The sequence below is a fragment of the Phyllobates terribilis genome, unplaced genomic scaffold (assembly GCF_046119375.1).
Source record: "Phyllobates terribilis strain yellow unplaced genomic scaffold, ASM4611937v1 Scaffold_4__5_contigs__length_816908805, whole genome shotgun sequence".
Classification (NCBI taxonomy): Eukaryota; Metazoa; Chordata; class Amphibia; order Anura; family Dendrobatidae; genus Phyllobates; species Phyllobates terribilis.
The window spans coordinates 360,395,576-360,418,345 of record NW_027362764.1 but is presented as its reverse complement, the minus strand read 5'-3'; the positions used below and the strand labels follow the sequence as shown (position 1 = coordinate 360,418,345).

The following is a 22,770-nucleotide window of genomic DNA, read 5'->3' as shown; positions in this document are numbered from 1 at the left end:
CTAAGGGGTAACATTTCTCCTTGTGGAGAGTGACATGCCAGCCCTGGCATGCCAATGTAAGGAGGATTATTCACCGTGCAATTACATATTTAATTTCCCAGCGGAGCATTGCATGATGATTAAGCCTCCTTACATTGGTATGCCGGGGCCGGTATGTCACTCTCTACAAGGAGAAATGCTACCGCTTAGACTTGAAAATATGATTATTTTTTTTGCAGAAAGTTTTAAGCCTTCTGATGTCACCCACACCCCCCCCCCCCCAAAAAAAAAAAAAAATTTAAACAGTTGAAGAATTATTTTTATGTAAAGTAGATGTATGGTAAATTTTATAAAATGGGAACTGTACTTTCAACAAATTTTGCATAAATTGGTTGTACAGGCAAATATAAACTTTGTAATATATCTTATGAGAGAAATCTGCTTTCTTCCACGCTTATGAGCCACTTATTCACCTGCCTCCTGAACCTATCCTCCACATTGGAAGAACAGCTCAACTCTGTCTTGCTCAAGACAAGACTGAATGCCAGCAGAGTGAGGTTACACAGCCTATTATGAATTTTTTCATAAGAATTTGGGAAAGTTATGAAATGTCCTATAAATGTCAGTTCTATTCCTGACCTAAGGATCTCGGCTTTTAGTAGAGATGAATCTGTGCTGCACTTTATGTACACGCTCAGTAGTGACCAGTGCTGTGGAGTCGGAGGTTTGGCTTACTGACTCCATAGACCTGCTTCAAATATGAAAACTTTTAATACCAAAACTAATTGCTGTGGAAGGCGTTAAAGTAGTCTTAGTTTTCAGAATATGTTTTAGCACTTGGATAACTAATTTAAAATACCGCTTGGGAGTAAGCAATGGTTGATGTGTGATAGTATTTATGATTGCTGAGATAAGTTAACAACTGTTTAAGGCAGTGTAGAAATTTGACCAGAAGTTGGCCAATCCATTTAATATCTGTTTTCATTAGTCATTTGTCTTTTTCAGCTGATTTTCATAGGCTATGGGAGAGTCTAATTTACGACAGCGGAATAAAGTCAAACGTGAGTCTGTTTAGTATATTTCAAGAAATTAAAAAAAGCTTATTCTCATCTGACTCCTGGTAATCCTCGTAAGAAGAAAAATAATTTTGGAAATGGAAAAAGAAAGAATAGAAGTCTTTTGGAACAATTTGTATTTAGTTGCCCTAAAATTGTTTGCAACTGTTTCTTTCACTATATACAGTGGGTACGGAAAGTATTCAGACACCTTTACATTTTTCACTCTTTGTTTCATTGCTGCCATTTGGTAAATTCTAAAAAGTTCATTTTTTTCTCATTAAAGTACACTCTGCACCCCATCTTGATTGAAAAAAAACAGAAATGTAGACATTTTTGCAAATTTATTAAAAAAGAAAAACTGAAATATTTGGGGATCCTCTGCCATTCTTCCTTGCAGATCCTCTCCAGTTTCATCAGGTTGGATAGTGAATGTTGGTGGACAGCCATTTCCAGGTCTCTCCAGAGATGCTCAATTGGGTTTAGGTCAGGGCTCTGTCTGGGCCAGTCAAGAATTGTCACAGAGTTGTTCTGAAGCCACTCCTTTGTTATTTTAGCTGTGTGCTTAGGGTCATTGTCTTGTTGGAAGGTGAACCTTCGGCCAAGTCTGAGGTCCAGAGCACTCTGGAAGAGGTCTTCATCCAGGATATCTCTGTACTTGGCCGCATTCATGTTTCCTTCAATTGCAACCAGTCGTCCTGTCCCTGCAGCTGAAAAACCGCCCCATGGAATGATGCTGCCACCACCATGTTTCACTGTTGGGATTGTATTGGGCAGATGATGAGCAGTGCCTGGTTTTCTCCACACATACCGCTTAGAATTATCACCAAAAAGTTCTATCTTCGTCTCATCCGACCAGAGAATCTTATTTCTCATAATCTGGGAGTCCTTCATGTGTTTTTGAGCAAACTCTTTTCAGGCTTTCATATGTCTTGCACTGAGGAGAGGCTTCCGTCGGGCCACTCTGCCATAAAGGCCTGACTGGTGGAGGGCTGCAGATGATTCTCCCATCTCCCTACTGCATCTCTGGAGCTCAGCCACAGTGATTTTGGGGTTCTTCTTTACCTCTCTCACCAAGGTTCTTCTCCCACGATTGCTCTGTTTGGCTGGATGGCCAGGTCTAGGAAGACTTCTGTTGGTCCCAAACTTCTTCCATTTAAGGATTATGTAAGCCACTGTGCTCTTAGAAACCTTAAGTAATGTAGAAATTCTTTTGTAACCTTGGCCAGATCTGTGCCTTGCCACAATTTTGTCTCTGAGCTCCTTGGGCAGTTCCTTTGAGCTCATGATTCTAATTTGGTTTGACATACATTTTGAGCTGTGAGGTCTTATATGGACTGGTGTGTGCCTTGCCAAATCAAGTCCTATCAGTTTAATTAAACACAGCTGGACTCCAATGAAGGAGTAGAACCATCTCATGGAGGATCACAAGGAAATAGACCGCATGTGACTTAAATATGAGTGTCTGAGTAAAGGGTCTGAATACTCATGACCATGTGATATTTCAGTTTTTCTCTTTTAATAAATTTGCAAAAATGTCTACATTTCTGTTTTTTTTTCAGTCAAGATGAGGTGCAGAGTGTACTTTAGGCTGAGTTCACACGATGCGTTTTTAATGCGTTTCCGCTGCGTTTTTGCAGTTGCGTAAACGCTGCGGAAATGCATTAAAAACACATGGTAGAAGGGCAGCAATGTTCCCCAATTGAAATCCGCATGTGCTGTGCCCATGATGCGGATTTTTCCACAGCGTAAACACTGCGCTCAAAAATCCACAGCATGTCAATTAATTTTGCGTAAATGCGGCATTTTCGCCGCCATTGACTTGCATTAGAACGCGCCAATTCCGCAAGACTGCATTTGTACTTGCGTTATTGGCGCGTTCTAATGTGCGGATGGTACCCGGGTGTAGAGGAGAGTCTCATCCACACCCAGGTACCATTAAAAAAGCTGTAAAAAAAGAGTAAAATAAAAATAAATGTATACTTACCTTCTGTCGGCCCGCGCACCGCTCCTGCTTGGTTCCCGGCACTTTGCAGTGAGTTGAAGGACCTGCGCTGACTTCAGAGTCATGTGATGGGTCACGTGACGCTGACGTCGGCAGGTCTTTCAATTCAAAGTTGCCGGCGAGGGAGAACGGATTGAGCAGGACAGCGCGGGCCATCAGAGGGTAAAGTGTATACATTTATTTTTTATTTTTACCACTCTCTCGGGTCACACTATATAAATCCATGCCGGTTGCATGGATTTATATAGTGTGACCTAGTTGTCAAGTACTTTCCAGGTGATGCTAAAATCGCCTGGAAAGCGCTTGTCAATCCACATGCGGAAACGCCTGTGAATCCGCATGTATTCCGCAGGAAAAACGCATGCACAATCTGCATGCGTTTTTTCTGCCAGGGAGATGCAGAAATGATGCAGAAATTTTCTGCTTCATTTCTGCATCGTGTGCACATACCCTTAATGAGAAAAAAAATGAACTGTTTAGAATTTACCAAATGGCTGCAATGAAACAAAGAGTGAAACATTTAAAAAGGTCTGAATACTTTCCGTATCGACTGTAAATGATCATCATCATTATTTTTTTTTTTTTAAAGCTTTTAGATTATGTTACCACAACACTGCTGTTCTCTGATAAAAATGTCGATAGCAATTTGATTGCATGGAACAGAGTCGTCCTTTTGCACGGTGAGTTTTTAGTGTATTGTGAGTTTTCTGTTTGGTATAGTTCTCAAATAATATTATAATGTGTTTTTGTTTTTATATATATTTACTTATAAATCAATTCATTGCTGTCAATGAAGTCCCTTTTTTCTACTTACATTAATTTTTTTTTTTTTAAAACTTCTTCAAAGTGGTGGCCCTCACGGTTCAAGTACTTAGCATCAAATCAAAAATGCTTTTTGGCTGCGTGCCCACTATGCGTTTTTCAAGCGTTTTTGCCGCAGAATTTCCGCAACGAAAACGCTTAAAAAACACTTGGTAATACGTGCCCCAAGGTCCCCAATTGTGGAAAAATACGTAACGTCCATTAATTTTGTGGACACGCAGCGTAATTGCCGCCATTGACTTGCATTGAATCGCATAATATCCGCATGAGCACATGCGGATATAAAGCGATTCAATGTGCAGATGGTACCCGGGTCTGGAGAAGAGGAGACTTTCCTCCAGACTTAGGTACCATAGAACCTGTTAAAAAAAGAATTTAAAATAAAAAAATAAACATTATACTTACCTTCCGATGGCCCCCGGTGTTTTCTCCACTAAGTCCGGTTTCTTGTATTGCTCGCGATGGTCTAAAAGGACCTGCGGTGACGTCATTTAGTCATGTGACAGGTCACGCGACCGCTGACGTCAGCGGTCGTGTGACCTGTCACATGACTAAATGACATCATCGCAGGTCTTTTTAGACCACCGCAAGACGCAGGAAGACCGGACGCGGCAGAGAAAACACCGGGGCCATTGGAAGGCAAGTATGTTTATCTTTTATTTTTTTTACCATTTTTTTTTTTTTTTTTAACTATTACTTGGTCACACTATATAAATCCATGCCGGTTGCATGGATTTATATAGTGTGACCAAGTTGTCAAGCAATTTTCCAAGTGATGCTAAAATCGCTTGGAAAAGCGCTTGATAACCCGCATGCAGAAATGCATGCAAAAACGCTTGACAAACGCTTCTACCTGGCAGGAAAAATGCATGTAAAATCCGCATGCATTTTTCCTGCCAGGGAGATGCGGAAAAAATCTGCAGCATTTCTGCATCGTGGGCACTTAGCCTTTTTCTTTAACCGTTATATTTTATTTACAGTTTTTTAGCGCAGTATGTTGCAAATCCTTTAAAAAGTCACACTTGAATAACAATACACCAGGTTAAAAACGCCACCAGAAACCTTACTCCAGGCAGGTATTGAAGCAGGCCTGCACAACATATGGCCCACGGGCCGCATGTTGCCTGTCAGAGGGTCTGTTGTGGCCCGCAGGAAGGAGGAACATTATAGAGTGAGGCAGTGTGGAGGGATATTATGGCGATGGGCAGTGTGGAGTTGATATTTTGTGCAGAAAAGTGAGGGGCAATTATTTATTCAAAGACTTAGCATGGGAGATATTTTTATAGATTGAGCAGTATAATGATTCTTTTATTTTCAAGAGCACTGTCGGGAAGTGCTGCTGAAGACTAAAAAGAGGGGGGTCTGCAGAGACTAACTCTGGGCATGAAATCTCATCTGTGCTACATGGGAACAAAAGGGAGGGGAATAACTCCAATCAGAGAAGATGCCATCTATGAGGTACCTGGATTTAAATGTTTATTTGTGATAGTGACTGTGTCTCATCAGTGATATGTATGCTGTATAGTCCGCTGTTGATGGCTGGTAACAAAAACTCCCAGGATACCCTTACCATTGTTAATAACATATTGGGAGATGTAGGTTCAAGCAATACAATTATATATAGGGCTGTCCTGACATTAAAATTGATCGCTGTACTAATCTTGGTGCTGTTTACATGTACTGATGGTAGTTCTGGCTCTGAATTCAAGTACTGATGGTGCTTCTGGCGCTACATTTGTGTACTGATAGTGCTTCTGGCGCTACATTCAAGTACTGACTGTGTTACTGGAGCTTCATTCATGTAATGATGGTGTTACTGGTGCTTCATTCATGTACTGATGGTGTTACTGGTGCTTCATTCATGTAGTGACAGTGGTTCTGGTGCTGCATTCATGTACAGACTGTGGTTCTGATCTTGTACCCATGTAGCAATCCATAATGTGCTTCATGGCTATGATGAAACTTAAAGTGCACCTGTCAGCAGGATTGTGCTTAGTAAACCACATACACTGTCAGGTGGGAGCCTTTATACTGAGTAAAATGATACCTTTGTTGATGAAATCTGTCCAGTGGTTATTTTATAATCTTCATTTTAATTTCTGCCCTAATGATATGCATGTGCTCTGGTGCTCTCATTATGTAACATAGTTTTTAAGGTTGAAGGAAGACTAAGTCCATCTAGTTCAACCCATAGCCTAACATATTGATCCAGAGGAAGGCAAAAAAAAAACATGTGGCGAACGGTAAGCTTCGCATTGGTGAAAAAATCCCTTCCTGACTCCACATACGGCAATCAGACTAGTTTCCTGGATCAACGCCCTATCAAGGAATCTAGTATATATAACCTGTAATATTATACTTTTCAAGAAAGGCATCCAGGCCCTTGTAAAATTTTAGTAGTGAATCACTCATTACATCATGCAGCAGAGAGTTCCATAGTCTCACTGCTCTGCCCAAGCTTCTAGTTTACATAGAGCCTCCTGTAATATAAAATTGTCCTCCTCTATATTGATTACCCTGCCGAGTTTAGTATCATCTGCAAATATAGAAATACTACTCTGTATGCCCCCTACAAGGTCATTAATAAATATGTTAAAAAGAAGCAGGCCCAATACTGACCCCTGTGGTACCCCACTGTTAACTGTCACCCAGTCTGAGTGTGTTCCATTAATAACCACCCTTCGTTTCCTATCACTGAGCCAGTTCTTAACCCACTTACATATATTTTCCCCTATCCCCATTGTTCTCATTTTATGTATCAACCTGTTGTGTGGAACCGTATCAAAAGCTTTTGAAAAGTCCATATACACAACATCCACTGCATTTCCTTGGTCCTGTCCGGAACTTGCCTCCTCATAAAAGCTAATCAGATTAGTTTGACAGGAACGGTCCCTCGTAAACCCATGTTGATATTGGGTCATGAGGTTATTCTTATTCAGACACTCTGGTATACCATCTCTTAGAAAACGCAGCAGGATTTTACCCACAGTAAAGGTTAAGCTTACTGGCCTATAATTTCCAAGTTCGGTTTTTGTCCCCTTTTTGAATATTGGCTCCACATTTTCTATACGTCAGTCCTGTGGTACAGACCCTGTTATTATGGAACCTTTAAAGATTAAAAATAATGGTCTATCTATGACGTTACTTAATTCCTGTAGTACTCGCGGGTGTATCCCATCCAGGATTTGTCAGCTTTAGTGATTTTTAGATTCCGCCGTACTTCCTGCTCGGTTAAGCAAGTGACATTTAATGGAGAAATTTTGTTATCACTGATCATGTTTTCTGTCATGCGATTTTCTTGTGTAAATACTGTTGAAAGAAAATCCTTTAGTATATTGGCTCTTTCCTCATCCTCATCCACCATTTCACTCATACTATTTTTAAGGGGGCCAACACTATCATTTTTTAGTTTCTTACTATTTATGTAGTTAAAGAATATTTTGGGATTATTTTTACTTTCTCTGGCAATGAGTCTCTCTGTCTCAATCTTTGCTGCCTTGATTTGGTTTTTACAGAATTTAATTTTCTGTATTTATTTAATGCCTCATCACTACCTACTTGCTTTATTTCTCTAAATGCTTTCTTTTTGTCACTTATTGCGCCCCTTACAGCTCTATTTAGCCATAGTGGTTTCCTCCTATTTCTAGCATGTTTATTCCCATAGGGTATATATTGTGCACAAGTCCTATTCAGGATGCTAATAAATGTCTCCCATTTGCTTTGTGTAGATTTATGTCTCTGGATATCTTCAAAGTTTATTGCACTAAGATCATCCCTCAACCATTGGAAATTTGCCTTCCTGAAGTTTAGTATCCTTGTAACCCCTCTGCTACACATCTTATTAAAGGATACATGAAAACATATTATTTTGTGATCACTATTACCCAAGTGACCCCCAACTCGTATATTTGATTTGTGATCTGGCCTGTTGGTTAATATTAGGTCTAGCAGTGCCCCCCTTCTTGTTGGGTCCTGAACCAGTTGTGAAAGGTGATTGTCTCTCATACAACCCCTGGCAAAAATTATGGAATCACCGGGCTCTGAGGATGTTCATTCAGTTGTTTAATGTTGTTGAAAAAAAGCAGATCACAGACATGGCACAAAACTAAAGTCATTTCAAACTTTGACAACTTTAGGGCTTTAAGAAACACTAAAAGATATCAAGATTAAAAATGTGGTACTCAGTAAGGGTAATTTTTTCAGACCAAGCAGAGGGAAAAAATTATGGAATCACTCAATTTTGAGGAAAAAATTATGGAATCACCCTGTAAATCTTCATTTTCCAAAACTAGCACCTGCATCAAATTAGATCTGCTTGTTAGTCTGCATCTAAAAAGGAGTGATCACACCTTGGAGAGCTGTTGAACCAAGTGCACTGACATGAATCATGGCTCCAACACGAGAGATGTCAATTGAAACAAAGGAGAGGATTATCAAACTTTTAAAAGAAGGTAAATCATCATGCAATGTTGCAAAAGATGTTGGTCATTCACAGTCAGCTGTGTCTAAAATCTGGACCAAATACAAACAACATGGGAAGGTTGTTAAAGGCAAACATACTGGTAGACCAAGGAAGACATCAAAGCATCAAGTCCGGAAACTTAAAGCAATATGTCTCCAAAACAGGAAATGCACAACAAAACAAATGAGGAACGAATGGGAGGAAACTGGAGTCAATGTCTGTGACCGAACTGTAAGAAACTGCCTAAATGAAATGAGATTTACATAAAAGAAAAGCTAAACATAAGCCATCATTAACACCTAAACAGAAAAAAACAAGGTTATAATGGGTTAAGGAAAAGCAATCATGGACTGTGGATGACTGGATGAAAGTCATATTCAGTGATGAATCGCAAATTTGCATTGGGCAAGGTGATGATGCTGGAACTTTTGTTTGGTGCCGTTCCAATGAGATTTATAAAGATGACTGCATGAAGAGAACATGCAAATTTCCACAGTCATTGATGATATTGGTCTGCAAAGGCACTGGGGAGATGGCTGTCATTACATCTTCAATAAATGCCCAAGTTTACATTGATATTTTGGACAGTTTTCTTATCCCATCAATTGAAAGGATGTTTGGGGATGATGACATCATTTTTCAAGATGATAATGCATCCTGCCATAGAGCAAAAACTGTGAAAATATTCCTTGAAAGAAGACACATAAGGTCAATGTCATGGCCTGCAAATAGTCCGGATTGCAATCCAATTGAAAATCTTTGGTGGAAGTTGAAGAAAATGCTCCATGACAAGGCTCCAACCTGCAAAGCTAATCTGGCAACAGCAATCAGAGAAAGTTGGAGCCAGATTGATGAAGAGTACTGTTTGTCACTCATTAAGTCCATGCCTCAGAGACTGCAGCTGTTATTAAAGCCAGAGGTGGTGCAAAAAAATACTTGTGATGTATTGGAGTGTTCTTTTGTGTGTTTGTTTTTCATGATTCCTTAATGTTTTCCTCAGAATTGAGTCATTCCATAATTTTTTCCCTCTTCTTGGTCTGAAAAAAAAAAAACCCTTACTGAGTACCACATTTTTAATCTTGATTTCTTTTAGTGTTTGTTAAATCCCTAAAGTTGCTATTACTTTAGTTTTGTGCCAGGTCTGTGATCTGCTTTTTTTCAACAACATTAAACAACTGAATGAACATCCTCCGAGCCCGGTGATTCCATAATTTTTGCCAGGGGTTGTAGTTGTCAAAAACCTATTACCTTTGCTGGAACTACAGGTTTCTGTTCCCAAATGTATTTCAGGGTAGTTGAAGTCCCCCATAATAATGACTTCTCCTTGAGTCGCTGCTTCATCTATTTGCTTTATGAGAATATTCTCCGCTGCTTCCATTATTTTTGGAGACTTATAACAAACCCCTATCAGTAATTTATTATTATTCATGTATTCCTCTCTGTGCCTTGTGATAGATCACTGTCCTTTCAGTGACCTGCCTATTATTTAACATACTGACTTTGTAATTTCTGTGTCACATTGAAATTTTCATTCACCAAGATGGCCGCCTGCGCATGAGCAGTAGCATCTCTCGTTTGCCGAGAGATGCTACTGTGCACGCGCAGGCGCCATTTTGCTTTTGGAAAGAGAATCTGGGTGCAGCAATATGGCGCCGTGCGTGCGCAGTAGCATCTCTCGGCAACCGAGAAATGCTACAGCGCGGGCGGCGGCCATATTGCTGCAAGTAAATTTATTTTTCCTCCAGCAACATGGCGCCGCTTGTGGCACTTAGCTACTGCGCATGCGCGGACGTCATTTTGCTAGAGGAAAAAGAAATTTGCCTGCAGCAATATTGCCCCCGCCAGCCTCGCTTGCGCAGTAGCATGTCTCAGTTGCAACTGCGCATGCGCCGCACCATATTGCTGCACCCAAATACTTTTTGCAAAGCAAAATGGCGCTTGCGCAGTAGCATCTCTTGGCAAACGAGAGATGCTACTGAGAATGCGCTGGCGGCCATCTTGAGCAATGTAAATTTCAATGTGACACAGAAAATACAAAGTCAGTATGTAAAATAGTAGGCAGGTCACTGAAAGCATAGTGACCGGTCACAAGGCACCGATAGGAATACATGAATACTTAATGAGAGCACCAGAGCACGAGCATAGTATTATGGTAGAAATGAAAATAAAGATTACACAAGAACCACTGGACCCGATTTTGTCAACAAAGGTATCATTTTACTCAGTATAATGGCACCCACCTGATAGTGCTGACAGTGTATGTGGTTTGCCAAGCACAATCCTGCTAACAGGTGCGCTTTAAAAATACTCAAAACCTAGACATTGAGAGTATGAGGAGAATTTGGCAAGTTTCTGATACCAAAAATTCAGCTTAGGTTAGCGTATGTTCACACTGATTTTTTATTTGGTGCAGAAACTTTCCAAATACTTCTCAGCTACTCAAAACTTGATTATTGTGATGTATTAATGTACTAATGGTGATTCTGGTGATGTATTCATATAAGTAACACTTTCAATTCTTTGGCGACCCTTGGGATTGGTTCAGTATGGCACTATGGCCCTTGGACCAAAAAATGTGGTGCACCTCTGGATTAGAGAAAGAGGAGTCAAAAAAAATGTGACATTTGGTAAAAATCACATTTCATCTATGTTAGCAAGGTTGTTGAGGGGGGAAAAAGTAGTGCAAAATATAGAGTGAATAAGGTGCAGTTACTAAAGCCACTAAAAAAGAGCAAATTACTCTTGGAAACTGGAGAAACCGCAATGAAGAATTGGGGCTTTGATCTTGATTTAGAAAAAGCTCGATTTATAAAATAACTACCTGTATATTCTGCCATTTTGTCACATGCCTTGTTTTTACTTGTTGTCCATTAGGCCCACCTGGTACTGGGAAAACATCACTTTGCAAAGCATTGGCTCAGAAGCTGTCCATCAGATTGTCATGCAGGTATTGCATTTTATAATTTACTAGATGGTGGCCCAATTCTAACGCATCGGGCATTCTAGAATATGTATGTACCGTAGTTTATTCTGTCATCCTCATTGGCGTATTTTTGCTTACGACCCATTGGAAGACGGGAAGCGTAAATCGTGATAGCGTACAGTAAAGAAGTATATGTTCAGCGCGCTGTGACTGACAGAACTTGTTCAGTAAACATGCGTGAACTACGTGGCACTGTGACTGACAGAACTTGTTCAGTAAACGTGAGTGAACTACGTGGCACTGTGACTGACAGAACTTGTTCAGTAAACGTGAGTGAACTACGTCGTGCTGTGACTGGGGGTTAAATTCAGCGCCAATATCTCTGATTGGTCGCGGCCGGCCGGGTGCAACCAATCCGCGAAACGGGGTTTAAATTGCGCACCAATATCGCTGATTGGTCGCACCCGGCCGGCCGCGACCAATCAGCGAAGCGGGGTTTAAAGGGGTTGTCCACTACTTTAAATTAACCCCCCAATGTATCCCCCCGGGGCCCCTAATGAATTTCGTAAATACCTCATTTTGCCAATACTCCCTGTGCGCGGCACTTTCGCTGACTGGAAACAAGCATCACGTGACCCCCGGCTACAGCCGGCTCTTGCTTCCGCTTACGTCACGACTATTTGCGGCTGCAGCCAGGGGTCTCCTGTTCCGCGTTCCATGGTGAGTGACGGGTTGTGGGCGGGGTTATCCCTATCGCGTCACACCCGCCATCCACCCCATTCATTTACGAAATTCATTAGGGGCCCCGGGGGATACATTACGGGCTTAATTTAAAGTAGATGCTCCAATATCGCCGATTGGTCGCGGCCGGCCGCGACCAATCAGCGAAGCGTGGTTCAGATCCCATGCCAATTCGCAGCCGGACTGTGCCTGTCGCTGATTGGTCGCGCCAGCCGCCCGCGACCAATCAGCGACGCCGGATTTCCGTTACAGACAGAATTAGACGATTATATATATATATATATATAGATAGTTTTTAAAGTTGAAGGTAGACTTAAATGATCAAAATGTCACATCTATCCCAAAATGGTGTCAATAAAACCATTGTCTTGCCCTGTAAAAAATAAGCCTTTACAAAGTCCTAGCAACCAAAAAATGAAAGCATTGCGGGTCTCGCATAATGACTATGCCATCAAAAAATTTTTTTTTCACATTTCTTTTTTTTTTTCACCACTACAATAATAATAAAAAAAAACTATGCAAATTCGGTATTGCCATAATCGTACTGATCACATTGCCAGATCATTTTGACAACACAATGTACACTGTAAAAACAATTCCTAAAAAAACAATGTCAGAATTGCGTTTTTTTTGCAATTTGACCACAATTGGAATTTTTCTTCCTGTTTTCTGAAGCCTGTATAGACTGAGCCTGCGCACTGCGTCCAGGGTCAGAAGGACACATTCAGCGTTAATACACTGGGAGGAGGACGATGCTGGAGGAGGAGTGTGGCGCCGGAGACCGCAGTATGTGTAGGCGCTGACCACATACCCCGATCTCTGGCGAGTCTGAAGGAGGAGTGTGAAGCTGGAGTCAGCGCTTGCGCATAGCACTGTCTCCGTCAGCATTTTATTGAAGACAAATTTGCACCCAGTGTCTTCAACAAAATGACGCCAGATAGTACGGTATGGGCATGCGCGGACTCCAGCACCATTTTATTTAAATATTTAACGTAGACGACTCGGTGCAGGTGAGCGGGGCAAAGGTAAGTAGGAGTGTGGTTTTTTTGTATCTATGGAACAACAGGATGGGGTGCCAGGGTGAGGGAGCATATACCAGGATGGAGAAGCATATAATAGAATGGGGGACCAGGATTGGGGAACATATACCACGCTGGAAGAGCATATAATAGGATGGGGGACCAGGGTGGGGGAGCATATAATAGGATGGGGAGCATATACCATGCTGGGGGAGCATATAATAAGATGGAAGACCAGGGTGGGAGAGCATATAATAGGATGGAGTGCATATACCAGGCTAGGGGAGCACATATCACGCTGGCGGAGCATTTAATAGGATGGGGGAACAGGCTGGGGGAGCAGGTACCATGCTGGAGGAGCATATAACAGGATGGAGGACCAGGCTGGGGGAGCATATAATAGCATGTGGGACCATATACCACTCTGTTTGAGCACATACCACGATGGGGGAGCATATACCAGGATGGAGTGCATATACCTTGCTAGGGGAGCACATACCATGCTGGCGGAGCATTTAATAGCATTGGGGACCAGGCTGGGGGTGCATGCACCAGGCTGGAGGAGCATATAAGAGGATGGACGACCAGGCTGGGGGGGCATATACCAGCACTAGCTATTGAACCCGTTCTACGCCCGGGTGGCGAGCATTTTATTGGTACGTTTTTGTGCTATGTTAAAGGGAACCTGTCCCCAGAAATAACGCTATTAACCTGCAGGTTTTCGGGTAATCTGCAGGTTAACAGCGTTATTGTGCTGCCTGGTGCCTGCATGAATCTGAATGCAGCAGGAAGCTGCCCAGCGCCTGCATGCAGCCGAATGCAGCGGGAAGAAAATTAGCTTTATTCTCCCAAGCAGCTTTCGGTTTCAGTCATGGAGGCGGGAGCGGCGTTGGTTCATTCATTGTTCTGAGAATACAGAGCTTCCGCTGTAACCACGCTCCTGGCCCTAAATGACAGCCTTATTGTGCATCTTGAAACAGCCACATCGCTAGTTTTCAGAGAGTCCTGAATTTCAGCTGATGTTATTTGTGGGTTTTTCTTTGCATCATGAACAATTTTCCTGGCAGTTGTGGCCGAAATTTTTGTTGGTCTACCTGACCGTGGTTTGGTTTTTACAGAGCCCCTGATTTTCCATTTGTTAATCACCGTTTTAACACTGCTGACTGACATTATCAATTCCTTGGATATTTTTTTGTATCTCTTTCCTGTGTTATACAGTTCAACTACCTTTTCCCGTAGATCAGTTGACAATTCTTTTGCTTTCCCCATAAATAACAATCCAGAAACATCAGTGGCTGGATGAAAGATGCAAAAGAGTCTGTCTGGATCCCAGAAACTCTCAGCTTTTATGCACACACACTGATTACAAGCAAACAGGTCACAGGTGGGGATGTTACTTTTAGTAGCCATTCAAACCCATTTGTGTCAAATTTTGTGGATGTTATCAGGCCAAAATCACTGGGTATGTGAACTTTTGATCAGGGTCATTTGGATGTTTTTGGTTGTCATTAAGATTTGAAAAGAGAAAACACAGTAGTTTGATAATAAATGGCTTCAGCCAACCAATAACCATGAGTGGAGAAAAAGTTTTTTTGTTATTATTCATATTCTCTGAAACAAGGCCAAGAAAGGGAAAATTCTGCCGGGGTATGTAAACTTTTGAGCAAAACTGTAATCAGAATATAGAATGGCATACATTTAGCAAAACAAACATATATTCAGGCAGCTATCCTCACAACTAATGCAGATAAAGCATTCAGTCATGTTTGCTGGACATTTATAGAACAAACATTGTAGAAATTTCATTTCCAAACATTTTTTATCAAAAGAATATTAGTTCTGTACACCAACCCTTCACCTAAACTACAAATTCACAATGTATTTTTCCCCAGCTTTGAAATGAAAAATGGCACCAGACAGAGATCTCTCATCTCAACTCTATGTGCTCCCTATACTATGGAAATATTTACACACAAAATAAGGCAACACCCTGACATTAATGGCTTGAAATGTGGACAGAACATAAAACAGTTGCTTTTGCAGATTATTTACTATTCTCACCAACCCCCAATAATCAATCAAAAGATTACTCTGAGAGATTAAACCCTTCAGCTTTATATCGAAATAAACTATTCCTAATCTGATCTGTTAAATTTCAATATAGACGTAGAAAATTGGCAGGTAATAACCAAATATTTCCCTTCAAAAACAATTGCTTCTCAATAAGATATCTGGGGCTTTAAGGGGTATTCCCCTCTCCACGATCCTATTCCAATATGTAGCAGGTGTAATAATAATAATATTAGCAAATACCTCCAATTAGAAATGTAGTATAGTTTTTCTGATTCGCTATGTCAGTTTCCTCATGTGCAGGCATTTCAGGACCTTAGGTATCCATGGTTGCGTCCACTAGCAACTGGCTGGTAATATATCAGTGGACGTAACCATGGATACCTAAGGTTCTGCAGTGCCTGCACATGAGGAATGAGACATAGGGAATCAGAAAAACTATACTACATTTCTAATTGGAGGTATTTGCTAAATTATTATTATTACACCTACTACATGTTGGGATAGGATCTTGGAGATGGGAATACCCATTTAAACTAGTAACTCACCATCCTCTTTATATGGCCTAAATGTTAAAGCATTACTCCACAAAATAGAAAGTGATATTTCCTCATGGAATTCTGCTGCCATCTCTTGGTTCGGTAGAATCAATATAATAAAAAAGATTACTCTCCCCACAAGATTTACAGATAGAAATCCCCAGGTCCGGCCTTAGGCGAAATGGTGCCTTGTGCAAAATTGCTCTTTGGTGTCCCTCTCCTCATTGTTTTACTCAAAACACATACATGGTTAATGGAACTGTGGTCTGCTGCACTTCCGGGTGACTTGAGACCTGCTGACAGCTGAGCTTGAGGATAACGGGTGTTAGAACCCAAAAGATCTATTGATGACTATCCAAAGGATAATAATCTTTTTATTTATATAGCGCCAACATATTCCACTGCGCTTTACAATTCAGACAATATCGGCACTGTCCCCATTGGGGCTTACAATCTACATTCCCTATCAGATGTTCTCTGATAGGGAACTCCTTGCAGCTGTTGCCCTTGGTAGGATTTGAACCCAAGACCCCAGCGCTGCAGTGCTAGCCACTGAGCCACCGTGCTGGATAAGGAAGTGCCATCAATATTGAAATGCTGGAAAACCCCTTCAAGCTCTCTAATTTGTATGTGGAGAAGCGATAATGTTCAAAGAAACTAAAAGAGGAAGATCATTCTTTTTTTTTTTTTTTTTTTTTTTTTTTTTTTTTGGGAGCAGACTAAAGGAGTCTAAAGGACTCTTTAAAAAAAAACTATGTGTGCACATATGCTAAGCCTACCATGCAGATACTGCCTGCTAAACCTATCTCTAAGCCTATCCACTCTCTGTTACTCTTAACTCACATTGATCATTGTTCATAACAATTATCACACAGTTTTCTACAGTTCTAATAATTCTAGACAGCCTCTCTTAGATTTCTTTTAGAGGTTGTTTGTTTTTTATATGGTCTGTATTTTTCACATTCTATGGGCATGTTCACATACACATTTTCATCCAATTTGTGGATCAAACTTGCCCATTCAGATGAAGAAAACTGATAATATTGGTAAACATCTGAGTGTTGTCTTTTTTATATACTGTTTAATAATTAAAAGGATCTTGAATTTTTTTATTTTTTTTTATAAGAAAAAAAAGATGCCACACTGATGGAAGAACGGTTTCTCACACAAAATTGGTCCTCTCAATGGGATCTTTTTTAAGTTGTGTGCTGGGTAGCTGGGATGCCTCCTGTCCCCACAGCTCAGGTGTAGCTGTAGATAAAACATGCTCTTGATAGATGTTGATTGGGGCAGTATGGCAGTGGGAGGCACAGAGACAGGGTAACTCGCTGTTGTCCTCCACTGCCGTCTGGTGGCCGACACCCTGTGCAGTCGCACATAGAGCTAAGGCCGGTCATGGAAATCCCACGAACATTCTTCCAAAAACTTAAAAACATCATCTCAAAGTTTTATGGCAAAACAAAGGACATACTGTAGAATCAAAGATTTGACATTACTAAAACCTAAAAACTCAGGAGGCCTCGGTCTCCCAGACTTTGAATATTATAAACTCTACCCCCACTTAGCCAAAATCATGGAGTGGCATACTTCACACAGAAAAGTCTGGATAGAGCTAGAGATTATTTCTCATCAAAGTAACCTGACAGGTCCCTCATGCCACCCAAACAACCAGCATTTATTTCTTCCTTTATGAACACCCTGCCTAACAGTCCCATTATTACATTTGACACATCAACAGATTTTTAGAAAAAGTATTTCTAAAGTAGGTTTTTCATATGCAAAATAACTTTTGACTAGTCAATGTGGTGTTGGTTTCCCCAGACTAGTCGTCCCACTCCGCATGTCACCACACCCCTGTGGGCATAATAACATGATTTGCAAGAGTCTGCACCATCGTCAGCTCTCTGCAAACCTCGCGTATGTGACTTTCTTTCATGCAAGTCATTGTGCCTCTGAAGCCGGGTGTATGCTCCTTGGCTTCAGAGGAGCAGTGCGCATTTCGGGAAACAGAAGAAACCTGACATCAATGGAGGAGCCAAAGATCAAGCTTCTTCTTTGCTTCTGGACATGGGCACAACGCCTCTGAAGCTCACCTGGGAAAACAAACGCTCCATCGACTAGGCAAAAGGTTAATATGCATATGAAAAACGGTCTTTCAAAATATTTTTCTAAAGACCTGTTTTTGTGTCATACATAATAAAAGGTTAGCTTGCTTATAAAGAATTATACAAATGCTGGTGATTTGCGGAGCATGTGGGACCTGTCGGGTCCCTTTAAAGGAAATATAAACATTACTTATGGTTAACATACCATAATAGATTTAAATACTGTGAAATAATAAATTATTTTATAAAAACTAAGCCACTCCTCATATATTTGATTCTTTAAAAAAAAAACTTAAAAACAAGATTAAAACATCAGAGAAATTAACTAAAATACCTATTGAATACCTAATATCGATGAGGCCCTTACTTTAAAAAAGATCTCTTTGCTGACCTAAGATTAAATGACCAAGAATATCTAGGACTTGATATGTCAGGTATGTGCAATATAGTTATGCTCTATAAGGGAACCTGTCAGGTCCCCCATGCCCCCAGTATCACCAGCAGTTGTGTCTATATACCAGCTTTATCATGGCTGGTCATCAAGAATAGAGGGGTCCCTTGCTGTTTTTTTGTAATTATTTAAATAAATACTTTAAAAAAAACAGCGCAGGACCCCCGACCCCCCATTTTTGACAACCAGCCAAGCTAAAGCAGACAGCTGGGGTCTGGTATTCTCAGACTGGGAAGGGGCCATGTATATTGGTCCTCCCCAGTCTAAAAATAACAGCCCGCTGCTGCCCCAGAAATGGCGCATCTATTAGATGCGCTAATTCTGGCCCTTTGCCCTGCTCTTCCCACTTGCCCTGGTGCAGTAGCAAGTGAGGTAATAGGTTTGGGGTTGAAGTCTGCTGTTTCATGGCCGCTGACATCAAGCCCAGGGGTTAGTAATGGAGAGGTGGCTATAAGACATCACCATTACTAACCTCATAGTTAGATTGTAAAAATAACACCGCCAGAATAAAGCCTTTTTAAATTAAATACTCTGACACCTTTATTTGAAATGAAAATAAAAAAAGCAAATCCATTGATGCCCATGTCCCCTGTAAAAGACAAAAAATAATAAAGCTCCATATTACTCAGCTGTCCCGACGATAATCCATATCTGTCCCATGAAGATTTGGATTGCATACTCACGCTCCTGCAATGTGTAGCGGTGACATGAGAAAGGTCACCGGAGTTCATAGCTGATAAACCCCGGTCACCTCACTTTCGTCACCATTCACTGCACGAGAAAGTTCTCACACAGCCTGTGGTGCCGTAAATGAGGTAACCGGGGTTCATCAGCCATGAACTCCAGTTACCTTTCTCACTATCACGCGCAGCTCAGTGTCTCTTTTGGATGGCAGGCTGAACGGTCGCATGATGCCACCGTTCAGCAAGCCGTCTACATGCAGCAGAGTTGAACTCGGCAAGGGACAAATGGATTATCTTCTCGTCAGACAGGTGAGAAATATGGTGTTTTTTTATTTGTTGTCTATTACAGGGGACATGGGCATCAATAGATTAGGCGTAAAGGTGAATATAACTTTTGCTTTTTATTTTGATTTCAGATAAAGGAGTCGGTGTATTCATTTCAATTAAAGGACATTGTTCTGGCTGGGTTTTTTTTTTACAATAAGACTATGGGGTTAGTAATGGGGGTGTCTTATAGACGCCTCTCCATTACTAACCCCTGGGCTTGATGTCAGCTGACAATACAAAGCTGACATCAACCCCAAAACTATTACCCCACTTGCCACCGCACAAGGACAGCTGAGGGCTGGTGTTTTTAGTCTGGGAATGGGCCAATCTCCATGGCCCTTTCCTAGGCTATTAATATCAGCCCGCAGCTGTCTGTTTAGCCTTTGCTCGTTATGGATTAAAGGGAGGACCCCATGTCATTTTTTTGGGTCATTTCCATATAATAACCAGTAAAGGCTAAACAAACAGCTGTGAGCGGATATTAATAGTCTGGGAACCTGTATGGATATTGTCTTCTTTCCAGAATATTAATATCAGCCCCCAGCCATCGGCTTTCCCTCTGCTGATTATGAAAATTACGGGGTACCACGTGTCGTTTTTTCCATTTATTCTTTTATTTATTAACAATGACAGTAAGGTCACCTGAGTTCATAGCAGCTGTTTCTCTTGCTTTGCCAGTGCCGGACTGAGGAACGACCGCTAGTACGGCATTCTGTACTCCAGCATTCAACAGCCCGGCATTGGAGCTACTGTGAGCCCCGGTAGCTTGAACTCAGGTCTCCCGGCAGCTGCAAGGCCCGGAAACCTCATGGGAAACTTTGAGGGACATTTTAATGTTACTGGAGTTTCCAGCTGCTGGAACACCTGGAGACTGTGAACTAAGGTTACATTAGGTGTGTATTTTACTGTATTGCACTGGACTGGTAGTAGCCAGCCTCAGTCTCTGTCAAGGCACTGTTACAATTTTTGTTATTCATTTACTTCCTATTTTACCATGATTGCTATGGTGACAGAACCTTTTTAAGTTATTTCCCTATTCACATTTGTTTGCAGGGCAATTGTCCTGCTCTTACTCCCATTTAGCTTCCTTTTGCAGCCCCTTAGCCCTGAGTATTACCTTTTTACAGCCATTTTAAAGCACTGAAGTTCGGATCCCCATTGACTTGTATTGGGTTTGGGTCCGGGGTCAAGTTTGGACCCGAAGCAAACTTTTTTCTGTATTTTCGTCGAACCACGGGTTCACTCATCGCTAATACAGACACAACTGCTCTTGGGTTCTTGGGGCACGACGAACTTGACAGGTTCCCTTTAAGAGCATAACTATATTGCACATACCTGACATATCAAGTCCAACCAGTGATAATACTTTGCGAGAACTGCTCTTACAAAATAGTGGAAAAACGAAAATATCAAAAATTTATAAGAGTTTATGTAATAAATAAGAAATACCTTCCTACATAAAAAAATGGGAAATAAAACAAATTACTTTCTTTACCCCAGAAAAAAACAAAAAACATTTAAAAAAAATACTCAGATTCAATATCAATAAAATATCAAGAACTCAGTTATAAAATTGTCTTTAGATTGTACAGAACCCCAGATATCTTTACACAAAATTGATAATTCGTAATCCTCAAAATGTTGGAGATGTAACAAAGACCCCTCACACATTTGGTTCCTTTGCCCTAAAATCAAGTCATTACGAAATACATTACATAGACCAGATCTTTAAAATCAAAATAGACCTCACACTTAGTTTAACCTTTTTCAACCTAGATACACAAGCTCAATAATCCCTCATTTTATAAACCCAGCCAAAATCACTATTGCAAGACATTGGAAGGATACAGATCCCCCTTACTTACTTAGAGTATACCAATGAGCTGAACCTTATATACACATTAGAAAAGATTTGCTAGTCTCGTACCAGTAATTAGAAAAAAAAAACAACTTTTGAACACTGAAACTGTTCATATTTGAAAGCTCAACCTCTAATGAATCAGTATTATAATTCAAAGAGTATTGTAAATACCGTATATACTCGAGTATAAGCCGACCCAAATATAAGCCTAGGCCCTAATTTTACCACAAAAAAAACTGGGAAAACGTATTGACCCGAGTATAAGCCTAGGGTGGGAAATGCAGCGGCTACTGGTAAATTTCCCCATCCTGGTAAGCATTGCCCACTCATCCCCAAATCTGGTATGCATGGCACCCCTCATCCCCAATTCTGGTATGCAAGGCACCCCTCATATCCAATCCTGGTATGCATGGCACCCATCATCCCAAATCTTGGTATGCATGGCACCCTTCATGCTAAATCCTGGTATGCATAGCACCCCTCATCCCAAATCCTGGTATGCGTAGCACCCCTCATCCCAAATCCTGGTATGCATGGCACCCCTCATCCCAAACCCTGGTATGCATGACACCCCTCATCCCAATCCTGGTATGCATGGCACACTTCATCCAAATCCTGGTGTGCATGGCCTCCCTATCCTGGTATGCATGGCACCCTTCATCCCTAATCCTGGTATGTATGGCCCCCTTATCCTGGTATGCTTGGCACCCCTCATCACTAATCCTGGTATGCATGGCACCCTTCATACAAATCCTGTTATGCATGGCTCATCTATCCTGGTATGCATGGTACACCTCACCCCAATCCTGATATGCATGGCCTCCCTATCCTGGTATGCATGGCACCACTCATCCCAATCCTGGTATGCATGACACCCTCATCCCAAATCCTGGTATGCATGGCACCCCTCATCCCCAATCCTGGTAAGCATGGCCCCACTATACTGGTATGCATGGCCCCCCATCACTGCGCACATGAAAAAAAAAATACCCCTACTCACCTTCCTCCCCTCTGGTCCAGCACTGCGTCCTGTCTGTCAGCATCTCACCTCAGCATCTGAGCAGCACATGACATCACTGCCATGCCAGGTGAGCTGTGGGGATATTCACTCCTCTCCACGCCATGTGCATGGAGAGGAGAGAATAGTCATTCATTCTCCTTAATAGCGCAGTGTGAGACGCTGCTGCCGCTGCCTGCAGCAGCTCTGCGATTACATGTGCCCGCTACTAAAGAGAATGAATATCCACTCCTCTCCACGCCCATGGGCGTGCACAATAGCGGGCACAGAGGATTGCTGAGCCGCTGCAGGAAGCGGCAGCTACGGCTCACACTGCGCTATTAAGGAGAATGAATATTCACCCCTCTTCACTCCCATGGGTGTGGAGAGGGGTGAATATTCATTCTCTTCAGCAGCGGGCACACGTGGTAGCTGCAGCAGCTGTTAGAGCCTGTGCCCGCTCATCTGCCACTGCAACCCCCACTACTCCACCGGTGAAAACCCTATATAGAAGTATATATAAGTATATACCCGAGTATAAGCCGAAGGGGGCTTTTGCAGCATTAAAACTGTGCTGAAAAAGTCGGCTTATACTTGAGTATATACGGTACTTTAATTTTAAATCCCATTGAACAAGGAAAATAACGTTTATACCTATATAAATGTAATAGAAGGAGAAAAGTCTTTCAGAGAATCAATGCGAGATGTATGTAATAAGGAGAAAGAGCGCC

The 22,770-nt window shown here is 41.5% G+C and overlaps 1 protein-coding gene across 2 annotated transcripts in view; it reads left to right on the top strand.

Moving 5' to 3' along the window:
- Nucleotides 1–22,770, top strand: part of TRIP13 (thyroid hormone receptor interactor 13) — a 121,662-nt gene that overhangs the window by 60,396 nt on the left and 38,496 nt on the right. For both annotated transcript variants that reach the window (XM_073678440.1, XM_073678439.1), the window contains exons 5-7: nucleotides 985–1,040; nucleotides 3,629–3,719; nucleotides 11,198–11,270. In XM_073678440.1, the coding sequence (XP_073534541.1) occupies nucleotides 985–1,040; nucleotides 3,629–3,719; nucleotides 11,198–11,270 (220 nt within the window). The remainder of the gene's footprint in view (nucleotides 1–984; nucleotides 1,041–3,628; nucleotides 3,720–11,197; nucleotides 11,271–22,770) is intronic.